The sequence below is a fragment of the Mustela nivalis genome (assembly GCF_964662115.1).
Source record: "Mustela nivalis genome assembly, chromosome: 14".
Lineage (NCBI taxonomy): Eukaryota > Metazoa > Chordata > Mammalia > Carnivora > Mustelidae > Mustela > Mustela nivalis.
Genome location: NC_139033.1, coordinates 5,634,800 through 5,651,707, shown reverse-complemented (window position 1 = coordinate 5,651,707; position 16,908 = coordinate 5,634,800). Strand labels below are relative to the sequence as shown.

Here is a 16,908-nt window from a genome sequence, read left to right as displayed (position 1 = left end):
TCGCAAATGGCAAGATTTCATTTCTTTTGATGGCTGCATAGTATTCCATTGTGTATATATACCACAGCCAGAAATATTTTTTGAGTGCCCATTTCAGGCTTGGGACTAGGGCTACATTGCATCTGAACAAAACAATATTGCTGCCTTTGAGAAGTCTATGGCTTAGTGAAGAACTCCTTATCTTCACTATTGTGCAGAGTCAAACCATCTCATGTTAGGTTAGGTTAAGGGAATGCACATCTGTTATTAAATCTACCCTGCTTCCTGCATTATATGTTATGGCTACCCACCTAATTTGTTCTGTAAATATTCCTTCCACTTTCCAGCTCTGTTCCTTGATCCTCTCCCTTTCTATTCCCTGGGATCTACAAGCTCCTTAATAATTAAGTAGGTGCTATCCCTGTCAAGATTTCTTTGGTTGCAAGTGACAGAAACTCCAACTGGCTTAAGCCACCAAAGGGGATTGTAATGGAATCTGTGAGTGCACTGTCAAGGGGAGTGCCAGGCTCAGCAAGATCTAGGGGTCACATGATGATTTCCAGCCTCAGTCTTTTCTTTCCATTCCTCTTTTGTATTTTCTTCTGTATTGACCTTTTCCACATGGTGACGACTGCAGCTCCATTCCACATTATCTTTGCAGCACTCATCTTGCAGATGAAGAAATTCCCTGTACTTGTTTAAAACAGTGTTTAGGATTGAATCAGTTGCTCTGACTAGGGGGAGGGGAATGTTTTGGCTGGATCTAGGTCTGGCTCTAATGGGCCAAACTATTTCGCTAAGCATGGTACCCTCTAGTTCCATCCACGTCGTCGCAAATGGCAAGAGTGATTCAAGAGAGGAGGAGTGGTTGCTCAAAGGGCACCCAAGGAACTGTTAAAATAGGAAAGAATAATGGACACTTGGTAGGAGAAAAAAAGATGGTCTAACACTGGGTCAGATTCATAATTTTTGGACATTTGTGATGCCTTAGAAGCACCTTATCAAAACACTCAACAGCACAACCCCATGAGGTGGGTACTATTATTTTCCTCATTTTACAGATGAGAAAACTGAGGCCAACACAGGGTGAGTGATTTACCCAAGAGCATGCAGTCAGTAAGTCACAGAATCAAGATTGATAGCCACAGGGGTCTGGTGGCAGAAAACCAGCTTTTTATCACTGTGCCCTTTGGAAAGCCTGTGACAGCTAGATTCTCCGGCTTTTCTAGGCCAAGATTGAAAAGCTCTGACTTGAGGCAGGGGACGGAAGTGTGTTAATATGTTAATTAAGGAAAATTCACAGTCTGCAGAATTCATGAGTCCATTTTCAGAACTATTTCTGATTTGGGTGAACCTTTGACCCATTCAAGTTAATTAACATTGCAGAACATGAAGTAATTGCTGTTGTTCCTCAAAATTGGGGGCAGGAAAATCCCCAGTGGCCTGTACCCACCCCCAGCCCTGACTCCTGAGGCTAAGGATCGGAACGCCAGAGCCTCAGCAAGAAGACCCAATGGAGAAAGTCCTCAGTTCGTCTACTCCTTCCACTCCTGTGTGTTTACAGCGCTCTCTGTTCGATGATTAGCAGTGCCGTCCCTGTCTGATTGGGGGCGTGAAGTCCACAGCTAAGTAAGAGATCTGTCCTGAATTTTATAAATTAGGATTCTAGTTTGAAATACGGGCTGATGTTTGAATGTTTTATTAGGAAACAAATTCAGAGGATGTCCTACGGATACGTGGTCGTCATGTTTTTTTCCAGGTGGTTCTGCTATTTCTGTGGAAACCGTCTGGTAGACCCCACTTGTAAATCTTTGTTAGGACTTAGTAGTTGCAAGAAAGGGCAGTCCACGCAAGCCAGTTCACAAACAGAATCTGGGGGGTTTTGTTACTGAGTAATCATCATCTGAGTCTATGATGTGATGAAGTTATGTAGAAAAGCAAAAGTTTGTCATTAAAAGGTTTTTCAGGGCACCTGGGTGGCTCAGTGGGTTAAAGCCTCTGCCTTCAACTTAGGTCATGATCCTAGGGTGCTGGGATCAAGCCGTGCATCAGGCTCTCTGCTCAGCAGGAAGCTTGCTTCCTCCTCTCTCTCTGCCTGCCTCTGCCTACTTGTGATCTCTGTCTGTCAAATAAATAAATAAAATCTTTAAAAAAAAATAAAATATAAGGTTTTTCATTCATTACACAACTTAAGTTTTTAAGCTTTTACTGATTCCATTATGTGCTCTAGCTTGAGTCCTTTCCTGCTGTGTCTATTTCCTTGTGGTTTAGTCTTTCTGAAAGACATCTTGAATTGTGAATGCCCATCACATGTCCTAGAATGGATTCCTGGTTCTTACAACCAACAAATCCTGTCAAAGAGAATCAGTCTTTCACCCACAGTCTGACCGTGGTGCATTCGCAGTGTGATCCGATGGCAACTGGTCGATTGAAAGTCTTGCCCAAGACGCAGGATTCCAGGAAGCTGTGAAAGTGGTGTTGAAACCTGCTTAAAGAACAGAAAAATCACAGACAATCTAAGAGAACAAGAGGCCTTAGGACAATATTCAGCCGGACCTCACAGGGTCAGCCACACTGACTGTTGTGGTCACTGCTCTGGCCCATTGGTCCTGTATCATGCTGGTTACTCAATATTTTGAATATCCTATCAATGCAAAAAGAGTTAACGGTTGAAGAAAAAAAAATGACAAGGAAAGTGACACGGTGAGCACTTCAAAAGAGAAGGATTTAAATATCAAAAGATTCTAGTGGGCCTTAGGAAAAATTGGTGAAGCCCTTGAATATTTTTTAAATGACCTCTTTGCTATCATGCTGTGAAAAGCAAACTTGAAGTGAAGGATTTTGTCACAAAAATTATACCAAAAAAAAAAAAATTCAGTACTTAATTCATTTTTCGTTCTTCATAAGAATTCATGCATAGTTGAAACGGGAACCTGCCGTTTATTATGATGAAAAGCTCAGTTTCGTTTTTTCAAGATAAAGTTCTAAATCAAACCCCTCTTCCCCCTCCCCCCCGTGATTTGCTATGAAAATTTGGGCTCAGTATTAAGTGAGTCATTCTAAATGTCGTCTACTGGGATTGATTTTCCTATCGGGGAGACGGGGCTGGGGGAGTCCCTCCTGCCTTTTCTCATGGAGCTGCAGAATCTTCCCTTCTACTTCTTGCCATGACAGCTCCATTTCCCTGCTTGTCGTCACATCTGTGTTTCCTGCTGAGATGTGTCTTTCCTCCCCAGTCATAGGTTACTAGACCAGTGGTAGCCCATGACACAGGGGCAGCTATGCCATAGGCTGGCCAAGACTTTATAAAAGGGACATGAGCTGCACTAATCACATTCCCTCTCAGGAATCTCCAAGGAATACGGTCAGATTTAGTAGGATACCATGATGACCTGATAGTTAATCGACACAGCATAGAGTTCCCCAAGGTTGTGATGGGTCATACGCAACCTTCGGGAGCAAGAGGGAGTAATCCAGTGGGACCAAGGTGATAACTCAGGCTCCAGAGACCTTACCCAGTGCTCTTCTACCATGTAATCTATAGTGGGCAGATATTCATCCTTCTCTGGGTGACAGTGCCCCAGATTCTCTCAATCCATACAATGTGGGTGGAACCGATCCTATCAGATCCAGAGTCATGTGATCCAGGCCTGGCCAGTCAGCTCATTATGTGCCCTTGGCCATAAGGAATGGTTAAAGGATTGGACATATTGCTCAACTTGGGCCAGTAACAGTCAGGAGAAGGACCCTTGTTTCAAGAATTAGGGAAAGTGAACCCAGCAGTATGTGCACCTGTAGCTGCTTGCAACCACTGCGACCCCTGAAGCAATCCACAGAAGATCAGGACCAAGAGGTGGAGAGAAAATAGGTCCTGCTGACCATGTTTAAGTTGCTGGATCCTGCCATGCCTGAAACTGGCACGACTCCCTCAAACTCCCAGCTAGCATTGTTCCTGTTTGCTAAGCTAATTCAAATTGGGTTTTATGTTACTTGTTACAAAAAAAAAGCCATAACTGACACAACATGCTTATTTGATTAGGATAATATTAATCCCTCTTAACCATTTTGATGTGCTTTTCCAGCTCTCATCTCATCAGGTTCTTTGAACAACCATAGGGCAACGTCTTGACGAAGGTTGCTGCCAGGTCTAGGGGACTACGGCAGTGTTTTCTCAAGCACTTGGAAAGCATAGGGAGTGAAGATTGCCTTCTGAGAGTTACACCATGAAGTCAATACATTATAGATCAAAGCAGAGCAATGCAAAGTCACCTTAAAGAGACTGGATGGGGAGGCCTGCAAGACTTGTCTGTCATGTGATTGAACTTATTAACATATTTAAAGAAAGGCTGTATCCATCATGATCTGCCACAGAAGCCTGGAGGACAGAGAGTTGCAAATGCCAACCTTGACTGAGTCACTACAGCTTGTTTCAGTGAGGAAGGAGTCTTGATCTCTGACTATTTCTTATTCCAGCGACAAGGCTTGATGTAGAGAACTGCTTTCAAAAAAAAAAAAAAAAAAAAAAAACCACGGCCATGGAAAAGCAGATTGATAACTACAGTGCTTTAGAAGTGGCTGAGACTTTCTTGTCATCCTTCCATCAAGAGGCAGGGTCTCCTTCCTTCCCCCTGAATCCAGGCTTACCCCATGACTTAACTAAAAACAGAAAAAAAAGAGAGAATGAAGTAGAAGTGGAACTGTGTCATTTCCAAGGCTCGCTGTGAAAGATCTGAAACTTCTGTGCTTGCACACCTGGAAGATTCGCTTTTGGAACTCAGCTTCCATGCTGTGAGAAACTCAAGCCTATGGAAAAAGGTTGAGCTGTTAGCCAGCTACCAGTCATGCAAATGAGCTGCTTTGAGGTTTCTTCCCACTTAAGCCTCCAGATGATTGCAGTTTCAGGCAACCCCATCTGGGGCAGAATAACCACCCCGCTGAGTATGGTTAACTCTCAGAATCATGAGAGGTGATAAATCGTGGTTGTTTGAAGCCACTACGTTTTGCAGTAATTTGCAATAGTGCAGCAGATAACTGAAACAGTAATGGCTTAAGCAATAAAGGCATTTAATGGACTTTTCTAATGGAAAATTCTGGATGTAGGAAGTTTCAATTCTGGAGGAGTAGGTCAACAATGTTATCAGTGATCCCATGTTCCTTCTTCCTTTCTGTTTCATACTCCTTAGCAAATTGGCTTTCATCTCCTCATGGTTGCAAGATGGCTGCTGCAGCTCCAAGTATCACATCCACGTTTAAAGAAAAAGAAGGGGAAAGAGTTAGTACCTCCGAGTTCTCTTGCCTGTATACCTTTCACCAAGAAGCCAGATACTATCCCAGAAGCCCTTCAGATGACTTGCCATTAGGTGTCATTGGCCAGAGATGACTACCCTTAGTTCCAAGGAAAGTGAATGTATGCTTATCTAATGTCTATACTGTGAAGCTACCATGAGAAAGGAGGTTGACAGTGGCCTTTTGACAGCAACCAAAAATTTCTACCACAAGAGGGATGAAGATATTTTTTCCAGTTCACTTGTGATAGTTATGATTCTATCTGGGAAAAAAAATGCTTGTTTCCAGCCATTACAGTCTATTGTCACTAACATGAAATGAATGCATCCCTCTCTCCTTGTCCCAATTTTATACATCAAGAAACCATATTATTATTCATTTCCCCAGGCTGGTCTTCTTACCAGGAGAGTAAGTTCTGGTTGTATAGATTTTCTGAACCAATCTCCATAGTAGAAATCTCTCTTTGCAAATAAATATATTGTCATCTGGTTTATACATCAGTCTCAAAGTGTGTCTAATGTGAGTCTAACCCTGAGGGATGATACTGTTCTTAGTGTGTTGAGAGAGCCAGGTTTCCATTATTTGTAAGTGTAGTCACTTATCCTTCATGCTGTCATATGAATCTCTTTGGGAGCCAGCTTACTGGTTCTCTCTTCTGGTGGAGACACAACAGATGGTTGAGCAAAGACATCTGGAATTACTATAGAGATGATATTGAATACAGCTGAGTGGCCATTTGTTCTGCTCCCTGCAGGAATACAGAAACCCTGGTAACTTCAGGCTGATAGGGATGTTGAGCTCACCACCCAGGTTTTAGGATTCTGTCATGAGTTAAACCAGTCTGTCTTATTAACCTCAAAAGGTCAGTGTAATGGTTAAGAGCATCATCAGCTCCGGTGTGTCTGGTGGCTCTACCACATACAGACCTGGTGACCTTGGACAGATGCTTTCCCCTCTTTGAGCCTCAGTTTCTTCATCTGTAAAATGGAGACAATATTCAGGCCTTTACCTTGCAAGGCCGTCATAAAAATTGACAGGTGTGATGGAGGCAGAGCACTTGGCACAGTATCTGGCTGGATGTGGTACTCACTGAGCAATAGCGCTGCAGACCTTATGTCCAAACTGGAGGTTAGAAAACCTGCCCACCCACACCCATGTTGTCTGCATCCTTAAAGGCCCTTTCCATAGACCCAGTAATGGCTCAGGGACTGACAGTAATGCCCAAACCAGCTCTGTTGCATTGAGTGGGATAAAGAGAAGAAGAAATGCAGGACATGCTCCAGAGGCTCAGAGAAGTTCTAATGTGGTTGGAGAGGCAATATATACAAACACAAAATGGCTAAGAAACCAGGAGCAGAATATCAGGATGAGGGGGTAGCCCCGAGTGCAGTAAGGGCTGAATCTGTCTTGCTCGTCCTGTCCTGGTGTAGTGGGAATTGCAGTGGACTTGGAGGCAAGACAGCCCCCCTGGACACTGCCCACCCCAGGCTGGGTTAGAGACCACCCACTGCCCTGGAATACCAGTCATGCTCACCACTGAAATGTGATTGTTTACTTATCCATCTCTCCTATTAAATTGGGAGTGGTGGAGGGCATTCATTCATTTATTAATTAATTGAGCAAATATTTACTGGGTATCTGCTGTGTGCCAACTAGTATTCCAGGAAAGGAAAACAAGACAGCCATTGCCTGTATCCTTGAAAACCTCATGGAAAGTTGCATGAAAAACAACAAACGAGTGTCCTGCATTTCTTCTCTTTATATACAGTGTTGGGTGCTGGTAAGCGCTGGAAAAATATATAAAACAGGATAAGGGGTGTTGTAGATACGGAGATGTGCCATCCACATCCCCTCGTTGAGGAAGGACTTGCTGTCCAGCTGTGGGGTGCGTGGTCATCAGACAGCCCCTACCTGTTCCTGCTCAGGGTTTGCTTGAGCTGCCGAGAGCCCCCTTGCCCAAGCTCACACCTTTCCCGGGGCAGCCTGCATCCAGTGGCTATATGAGGGTGGACACCAGAGCCTGGCCGTTTCAGCCTGCCTCCAGAATGCTGGTGGGCGATGCCTGGTTGCAGAGCTCGCTGCCAGGGTGGAGGAAGCTATGTTGAACTGATGTCATAGTTTATCTTCTGTCTTTTGTCCACACTTGCTTTCCCCTCTACACGCCGCGCTCCGCCTCAGTGTTTGCTTTAGGAAAATCCAACATGCGACAAGGTGCTGGAGCATCGTGGCCCAGAGGGGCTGGTGGATTTGGATAAGGTGGTTGGGGAAGTGCTGTCCGAGAAGGTGGCCTTTGAGCAGAGGCCAGGAGGAGAGAGGTCTGCTGTGGAAAGATCTGGAAAAACAGTGTTCCAGGTAGAAGGAATAGGAAGTCCAAAAGCCCTGAGATAGGGATGTGCTTGGCACATTTGAGCATCATCGGCAAGGCAGCCTCGTGGGCTGAAGCCCAGGGATCAGGACGGCCACTGGAAATGCAGACAGAGAGGCATCAGCAGTCCTGTGTTCAGGGACAGCTCTATTGTGAATCCATGCTGCCAGCACACAGTAGCCACTGGATGTCTCTCGAACCCAACTGGCTTGTCAGGCCAGCTCCTCTCCTCTCTCCATGTGTGATCTTGGACACGTAGTTACTTGACCTTTCGGTGCCTCAGTTTCCCTGCCTATAACCAGTGACAAAGGTGGGACCTTTTGAGCTCTGGTTCAGAGCTTTTGTTACAATACCATTTTCTCTTCTCGTAGTCCCTTCTTCCCTCTCTTCTCTTCCTCCAGGGATTTGGAGCACACCTGGTCCCACCTCCAGCTTCTCAGCAGATGGTTCCTACTAGAAGGGTGGTTGTTCTTTGCAGCTCATCCCCAGATCCCAGAACCCCTGAGCTGGGAAGCAGCCACACCAGGGTGGTGAGTGGGGGAGGTAGCAGGGCCGAGAGAGAGAGTTAGATTTTTCTCCTCTGATAATAAATAAACCTGATTAAGGCATCCCCACATCCGTGGGGCAGGGTGCTCCTTGGGTGGGCCTTATTGCTTTGATAAAAACCTCAATATCTGAAAATTGTCTCCAGCATCCGAGAACTCCCATTTTATGACTTGCACGTGCCTGGGATAAATTGCTTTTGCGGCTTCGTTATATATAATTCAGGTCCTTATGGATGCTGGTGGGATGCATAGCGCTCTCCTGTAATGATTTATTCATTTGGGGGAAGCAGAGTGCACCCACTGGGTTCTGCCCAGCCTGTCTGACAGCTCGAAGGGTTGGCGCTGCCGGCACACGTTGGATTTGGCTTGAGAGAGAGAGAGGAGCTGGTGCCGGCTGTTTAGCTTTCCTGGAAAGCAGACCTGGCTGGGTAAGGACCACTTGTCAGTGCGAAGCTTCCTCTAAGGCAGTCGCCGGCTGAGCTAGGGGCTTTGCGGGGCTAATTTCAAGCACCCTTGCTGCCTCCTTGGGGATGCGGGGTGCTTTACAGATGAGGAAATGAGGTCAGAGAAGTTAACACGACTTGCCCAAGGTCACCTGGCCAAGCAGCGAAGCGCTTTACATAGCAGTTGGGCCAGCCTCCATTTTGCCCGTTTGTACCAGAGTCAGGGGCTTACCACATAGCTAAGCACGTCCTCCGCTGCACCCACCTGTGAGCCACGAATGATTTACTTCCCCATTTTACAGATGGGGAGCAGACTGACGAGGCTTACCTTCTAGAAAGTGAGGGTCTGGGATTTTTTTTTTTTTTTTAAGACTTTATTTGACACAGAGAGAGAGATCACAAGTAGGCAGAGAGGCAGGCAGAGAGAGGGGGAAGCAGGCTCCCTCCTGAGCAGAGAGCCCGATGTGGGGCTCGGTCCCAGGACCCTGGGATCATGACCTGAGCCGAAGGCTGAGGCTTTTTTAACTCACTGAGCCACCCAGGTGCCCCAAGTGTAGGATTTTTAACATAGGTCAGCAGTCATTCATTCATTCCTGTATTCATTCATTCACCCCTCTGTGCCTCATTTGTCATTTGGGGGAGAATGTTAGTTCTTACCTTGTGGGGTCCTTGTAAGGATTAAATGAAGGATGAGCAAAAGGAGTTATCACACATAAAGCACATAGAACAAGGTTTGGCCCATAGACAAATGCGCAGTCAGTTTTAGCTACAATGATAGCAATTTAATCATTCACTTATCCTTTCATTCCATAAATACTAAGTAGCCCACCTTGTGCAGGAGCTCTCCTAGGTGCTTGTTCTCAGTCTCCGCACTCCCCTACCTTCATCTCACAGATCAGGAAACAGCCCAGGGAGAGGGACAAATTGATGGTGGTCCCCAGGTAGGAGGGGAGTGAGTTTTATTTACCAAAGTTCGTTCGTTCCTGCCTGGTACGTGGGCTAGGTGCTTCATCTGTTTCTGTCGACTTACGAGCATGAATGAGTACAACAACGGTGGATAAGATTGGTTCCTGTCCTCAAGATACATACAGTCTTTAGTGTGGGATACAGGCAAGCAGGAAGGAAGTGACTTTATTTCGTGAATTCTAAGATGCACATTTCTTCCCATATTAACCTGCTCTGAGATGTAAAACCACCACTGACCAGCAGTGTTTAGGGAAGAGTAGAGAGAAGGTGGTGGAGAGTCACTCCTGGCTGAGCTTTTAAAAGCAGGAGGAGTTGTTAAAGGCAGATAGTTCCCTCCAGGCAAGGTGAGCCTTGCCTGGAGTGGGGATACATCTTCTAAGAATTCTTATATCTCTGATGCTCTCCGTGGCACAAAGGACGACGGGTTGTACGAAAACCTGGGCACTGGCACCCATGATTTTAAAAAATGAATTAGAGGGCTGGACTTTGTGATGAAGACATTTTTTTGGAGTATCTTAGCCAATGTATTTTGTGTCGAGGTTTTGAAAGTATGTGTCAGTGTGATACGTGATAAAACATGGATGTCTACATAAGTCTAAAAGCACTTTTTAAATAAGTAGAAATAAACATTCTCGGTGATAAGAAAGCACTGACTCTTAGGCATATACTCAAGAGAAATGAAAACTACGCCTGCGTAGACACGTGTACACAAGTGCTTACAGCAGCATTATTCTCGATTGCCAAAAGACGGAGACAACCCGCGTGTCCATCCACTGATGAATGGGTGAATAAAATGTGCTCTCTCCCTACAGTGGAATATTATTTCACCCATAAGAAGGAATAAAGTACTGATATATAGGACAACTCAAAAATGTTATGCTAAGAAGCCAGACACATACGTTCACATATTATATGATTTCTCTCTTACCAAAAAAAAAAAAAAAATCCAGAATAGGGAAGTCTGTGGAGACAGAAAGTAGATGAGTGTTTGCTTATGGCTGGGTAGGGGTGAAGGGGTAGGGGCAATGGGGTGCTAGCTAATGGGTGCAGGGTTTCCTTCAGAGGTGATGAAAACCATCTAAAATGGACTGTGGATGGTTGCACAAGTCTGTGAATGTGTGAAAGTACATCGAATCGCATACTTTCAGTGGGCAGCTTGTGTGGTATGGGAATGCCATCTTAGTAAAGCTGTTAATTTTAAAACGGGAAAAGCATTGTGCCAGAGTCTTTCTGAGGGTTGCACACAACCTAGCGGTGGCTGAGATTGGAAGAAATATGGTATAATGTAGCGCGGTCAGTATTATGTCGGGGGTAAATGTGCGGCTGTGGAGGTGAACCTGGGCCCAGCTGGTGGAACAGGGAGGGCCTCCTGGAGGTGGTGATGGTAGCAAGGCCAGCGCTGAGCCAGTGACGATATCTAGGGGAGAGTGAAGTGGGAGTGATCTGGGCAGAGGAAGCAGCACATGCAAAGGCTGGGAGATGAGACTCTGTCCTTTACTTCAGGAACTTGACCTCTTCCCAGTGCAGATGGCTGCCCCTGGGGCTCGGAGAGCCCTAAAGATGAGTAAGATGTGGTCTGTGCTTTCCAGGAGCTTCTGCCTGGGCAGTGAGGATAAAGCGCGCACGCACACACACACACACACACACACACACACACACACTCTCTCCCAGGCACCCCTCTGTGGGGCATCCCCGTGTTTAGGGAAGAGTAGAGAGAAGGTGGTGGAGAGTCACTCCTGGCTGAGCTTTTAAAAGCAGGAGGAGTTGTTAAAGGCAGATAGTTCCCTCACTCCTGGTAGTAGTAAAAGCCACAGTCTTTCCAGAGAGCAGTTAATTTGGTAAGGGGCATCCCTGTCCACCCAGCTGTCTCACAACTAAGCATTCTTCCTAAGGAAATGGTCACAGTGACCCCCCTGTTAGCCAGCTACGCACAAGGATGTTCTTCAGCCCAGCTGCAGAACAAGTTGCAAAACTCAGATTCAATCTGGATTTTCGAGGAGGGGCCCCTTGACTCAAGATACTCCAGCACCTTTGTCAGGCGGGATCGCGAGGCGGGCAGATGTGCTGGTAAGAGACAGGCCTGGATGTCAGGCACACCCGCCTGGAAGCCAGGGCTGTATCCTGACCTCGGGCAAATCTTCGGATTCCTTGTGTGTAAAATGGGGATGATGATAATAGAACTTACTTCTAAGATTAGGATGAAAGGCACAAAATGAGACGCACTTAGAATGGTGTGCAGCCAATGAATTCTGGCATTATCGATTATTATGTTACTATGGAGCTAATAAAACAGATGTGCTTGAAGTCTATTAAATGACACTGGAGGATAGTTAAGATCAATTATTAAGTGAAAAAAGGCAGTTGAGGAAAAACTCCATTTGTGTGTGTGTGTGTGTGTGTGTGTGTGCACGCACGTCTGTGTATAAAAATCTATATAGGTATATATTTTTTTCTTGTTGCTTTTTTAAAGTTTCCTAAAATTTTAAAAGAGACATTGAAGACACATATGTAACTACAAGAAAGCAAAGTACCTCCCTGCCCATCATCCCTCGGTTCGTGGGAACCCTTTCTGGAGGCTTCCCCAAGCAGCAGGAGTCCAACCTACAGTCCTCCGGCTGGGACACAGAGAGAACACAGTGCAGGCTGCTGGGTCTAAAATTAGCTGGGAGGAGTGGAGTCTGCCTCTGCTGCTCCAGCGCTAACAGTTCCAAGGCAGCTCTGTGGTCGACGGAGATCAAATGTTGCTTAAAGCCAGGCAGGGTCCCCCCCCACCGCAGCCCCCGCCCTCCCGCCAGCAGCTCTAGACTTCCTGGTTCAGCTGGCAGGCGTGGGGGAGCTGGAGCTCACCATTCTAGACTTCTTGGCCAGACATTTCCAGAACTCTTGGGGAATCCTGTCCCTTGGGGCCACGAGGGCCAAGGAGTCACTTGGCATTGTGACTTGGCTGGCGGCCTCCGCTCTGGGAGAGGGCTGCTCACAAGTCATGCGACAGAGCTGTCACGGGGCCCCAGGAGGCCAGTTTCACTTCTAGAACACCTGTTGAGTTCATTCTCTGCTGCCAGCCTGAGCCACTCTATCAGTTTCTTCTTTTTAATTGTGTACGTGCGATTTATATATTTATTAGAGCTAAATTTGGGGGCGTTACTGAAATATTTCATGTGGAGTTGTGGCTTGGAGAAAATAGAACTGGGAGTCCGGAGACTTATGGATTGTGCTCTGTTTTAGTTGAGGAATATTTTTATTTTCCTTTTAAATGTCCTTTTTCTTTAGGACCTTATTTATGCATTTTAGAGAGAGAGATTGAGAGAGAGCACGGCAGAGGGGAGGGACAGAGGGAGGGGAAGAGAGAGTCCCAAGCAGACGTCTCCCTGAGCGTGATGCGGGGCTCAATCTCATGACCCCAAGATCACGACCTGAGTCCAAACCAAGAGTCAGACACTTAACTGGCTGTGCCACCCAAGTGCTGCCCCTAACTGTCTTCTTTTAAAATTGAGGTCTAACACATACGCAGTAGGGAGCACAGATTGGAAGTGCTCGGCTCGGCACATTGCGGCTTGATGGATTTCACATTGCAACACGTTCATTTAACCACCCCGTAGATCAGGATAGACAGCATTTTGCCCACCCCCGCTGGTTCTCTCATGCTCCTTGCCAGTCATTATAACCGAGGGGTGACTGCTCCTCAGCCCCCTTCACTACTGGTTAATTCTGCCCTTACTGACTTCTACAAATGAAATCAAACAATGTGTGGTTCTGTCTGGCTTTCCAACCTTATGTTTGGGAGGTCTTCCTTTTTCATCACTGTGTAGTACTCCACCATAGACCCGTCCTGCATTTATTCATATGTTCTTCTGTCGATGGGCATGTGGCATCTTTGCAGTTTGTGGCTAGTATGGATAATGCTGCTATGGGCATTCCTGTACACATCTTTTGGTGGGCATAAGCCCCATCATTTCTAACAACTGCAGGAGTCTCACTACTAATAATCCAGCTTCCACTCTTTCCCCTGTTTAATCTACACTCTGTAGAGCAGTCAGAGTGATAGTAAATAAGATTGTGTGACTTGACTCTTTAAGTCTCCAAAGGGTTCCAGTGCACTTAGAACAAACCCCAGACTCTTTGTTCTGGCCTATGAAAACACTATGTGATCTGGCTCCTCTCTGCCATCCCTGATTTTTCTGGAACCACTCTTCCTCTCCCCGAGCTTCAGTCACCCTGGCCTTTTCTCTATCCCTTGAATAGGCCAAATCCGTTCCCTGCATGGTCCTTGGCACTCGCTGTTCCTTCTTCCTGGAATTTCCTCCCTGAAACCTTCCCCTGAGATCGATCCATTCTTCTCATTCACGGCTCCTCTTCCGAGAGGGCTTCCCTAACTGTCAGTGAGAGCCCCCATATCCATTTGTTCTTGGTAGTGTTTTCCGCTCGTGACTCCCTCTCCATGAGGGCAGGGAACGTGTCCAAGTTGTTGACGAGCCTGGCGCCTGCAAGTCATCTCTCCCTCCGTCCCGGAACCCCATGCACAACATTTGCTCCATGAAGGAATGAAGGCATCAGCTGTAGATGCCCAGATCCTCTTTTAAAGGGAAGCGGTGTAGCTTAGTGTGGACAGCCTTGGAGCTTGGTGGCCGGACTTCCTGAATTTGAGGCAAGGCTTCACCTCTTACAAGCTGTGCGATCCTAATGACCCCTACCTCCCCATGCCTCAGTTTCCCTATTGGACCATGGGGATCATAGGTTGTCACTGGGACCTAACTTCTGTCACTTACGGAACAGCTCTTTTGCCATTTTCAGGGAAGCTGTGCTATCCCTGTTTTATAGCTGAAAACTTACATTGGGTGCAGAAAATAAGGTCCAGAGGCTGCTCCGAGGTACAGGTAAGGTACAAATTCCTCTGGGAAGCATCTGCTGTGGGAATGACATTGCTCTGATTAGGTTGGGGGGCACCCAGAGTGTTTATATAATAACAGAATATCCTCACCATGTCCGTAACTCTTGGACATGTATAAAACAGTTCTGCTTGGTTAATTCAGTGGTTCTCACAGAGAGGACCTGGGGGACGGGACAAAGAGGGATTCCTTTACTTTGCAGGTGAGTGACCTGGAACCCTGGTACTCACCCTGAGTCACTGTCTGTCCCCTAGGCCCACTGCTGCCAGTAATGTCGGTGACTTCAGATACTCTAGCGGGGCTAGCCAGTGGATAAGCATTTCCATATCTATTACCGCCTGGTCCCCCAGACTTCAGGCTTTTGCATTCTTTAAATCTACTTCCTTAAAAACCAAAGCTGAAAACATAAAACATTGACCCAACCTGAAGCAACAGTATCAGTAAACTCATGGTTAGATACTCGGTCAAAAACATTTTATCAGGGCACCTGGGTGGCTCAGTGAGTTAAAGCCTATTGCCTTCGGCTCAGGTCATGATTCCAGGGTCCTGGGATCGAGCCCCGCATCGGGCTCACTCCTCAGCAGGGAGCCTGTTTCTTCCTTTCTCTCTGCCTGCCTCTCTTCCTACTTGTGATCTCTCTCTGTCGAATAAATAAATAAAATCTTTAAAAAAAAAAAGTTCAACTATCTGTTAAAAAAAAAAAAACATTTTATCAAACACCTGCTACATGTAGTAGGCACTGTTTTGGGCACTGGGAGTACATTGGTACACTGAAGGAGAAAACCCCTGATCTCATAGTGGCAGGAGATACACAATCAATGGATTAATTTATACAATGTCAGGTGGTCATAATATTTGAGGTAAAATAAGGCAGAAGAAGTTGATAGGGATCAACAAAATTATATATATGTGTGTGTATATATATATATATTTTCCTGAAGCACATAAAATCAGTACACAACTATTAGAATAAAAATGTCCCTCTTCACGTACCATCCAGATACCATGCACCATCCTGATACCAACAGGTGTGTGCAAAATGCATACTGCCTTTTGGAAAACCTTCCAACAACCCTAGGAGGAAGGCAGATCAGCTGAGACTGCCTCCTTTTTACGGAGACAGATGCTGAGGCTCTGACGGGTACAGTGACCTGCCCAGGCTCCCACAGCCAGAATGTGCTAGACGAAGCCCTCCATCATTTTCCGTCGTTGCCTTTATCAGCTTCTATATCGGATGCAGCTTGTACCTTGAGAAAGACTTTGAACCTGCAACTCCTCTCATTTCTCTGATGGCCTGCCCTGCTCATCCATACCTGGTCAGACCCTCAGCCCTGCCAGACATGGGCTGGGGGGGGGGTGCCTCTAGCATCCTTGGAGAGCAGGAAGCATTGTAAGTGATTGCCCTGTCGCCTTTGCCCCCCTGCCCACGCTGAGTTACTGCCAGAGATAAACTGGCGGATACTTCAGGTGGGGAGATAGCATCTCTCTAATCATGTCTCCATAATAGGCTTCTAGTCATTGGCGACCACGCAGACCTTATCTCCTTCTGCAGATGTGCCTGCCTGCTTCCCAGTCCCTCCCATAGTTGTGTTCCCCAGGGGCCAAGATTCCACCCACCTGCTCAAGATTAAAAACAAAACAGGACCCCCCACTCTCTGACTAGGCATTTGTAATGTGCTGTGTGCCAGGGATGTGGTCTACTTGGTGTCAGGATGCATTCTTCTGATGTGAGGTATCCAGGGATGATCTTTATGCTCAGATTTCAATTGGGAAATTTGAAGCTCAGAGAGGTCGAGTGACTTACCTCAAGTTGTACAGCATAGGTGGAGAATGGGTTTGAATTAAGGTAGGCAGGATAAGCAGGGATCAAGAAGCCTGAGAGAGGCTCAGGTATGAATTCTGACTACTTTGCTAACTGTAATGCTCTGGAAAAAGCGACTTACTTTTGGCACCTCTTACATCACCTGTGACAGGAGCGTAACAGGAGTTGCTACAACACAGGGTCGTTGGGAAGTTTAAAAGATCATATTCATATTGAAAGCATGTTCAGTCCTTGGCTCATAGTAGCTGTTTATTTTTTTTTTTCAAGATTTTATTTATTTATTTGACAGAGAGAGATCACAAGTAGACAGAAAGTCAAGCAGAGAGAGAGGGGGAAGCAAGCTCCCTGCTGAGCAGAGAGCCTGATGCGGGACTCGATCCCAGGACACTGAGATCATGACCTGAGTTGAAGGCAGTGGATTAACCCACTGAGCCACCCAGGTGCCCCCATAGTAGCTGTTTAGTAAGTGGGGTTGTTACTGTTGCTCTTCCCTGGAGAAAAAAAATCCCAGTTTCCCTCTTAGCCTAGGAAATGCCCAAGGTAAATTTGGGAGGCAGGGTTGCCAAAACAGGACATGCCCCACGTTCATTTCTTGGTGCTCAAAGGTGGTCTGTGT

General features: G+C 46.3%; 1 protein-coding gene across 9 annotated transcripts in view; it reads left to right on the top strand.

The window, feature by feature from the left end:
- The window catches only part of SUDS3 (SDS3 homolog, SIN3A corepressor complex component), a 215,599-nt gene that overhangs the window by 153,652 nt on the left and 45,039 nt on the right, over positions 1 to 16,908 (top strand). For 2 of the 9 annotated variants that reach the window (XM_082699794.1, XM_082699793.1), the window contains one exon: positions 1,366 to 2,141. The exons of 5 other annotated variants lie outside the window; for them this stretch is intronic. In XM_082699794.1, the coding sequence (XP_082555920.1) occupies positions 1,366 to 1,451 (86 nt within the window). In that variant the 3' untranslated portion in view covers positions 1,452 to 2,141. Of the gene's footprint in view, positions 1 to 1,365; positions 2,142 to 4,061; positions 4,986 to 16,908 lie in introns of those variants that run through there. 2 more of the 9 variants (XM_082699797.1, XM_082699796.1) reach the window with 2 other exon arrangements.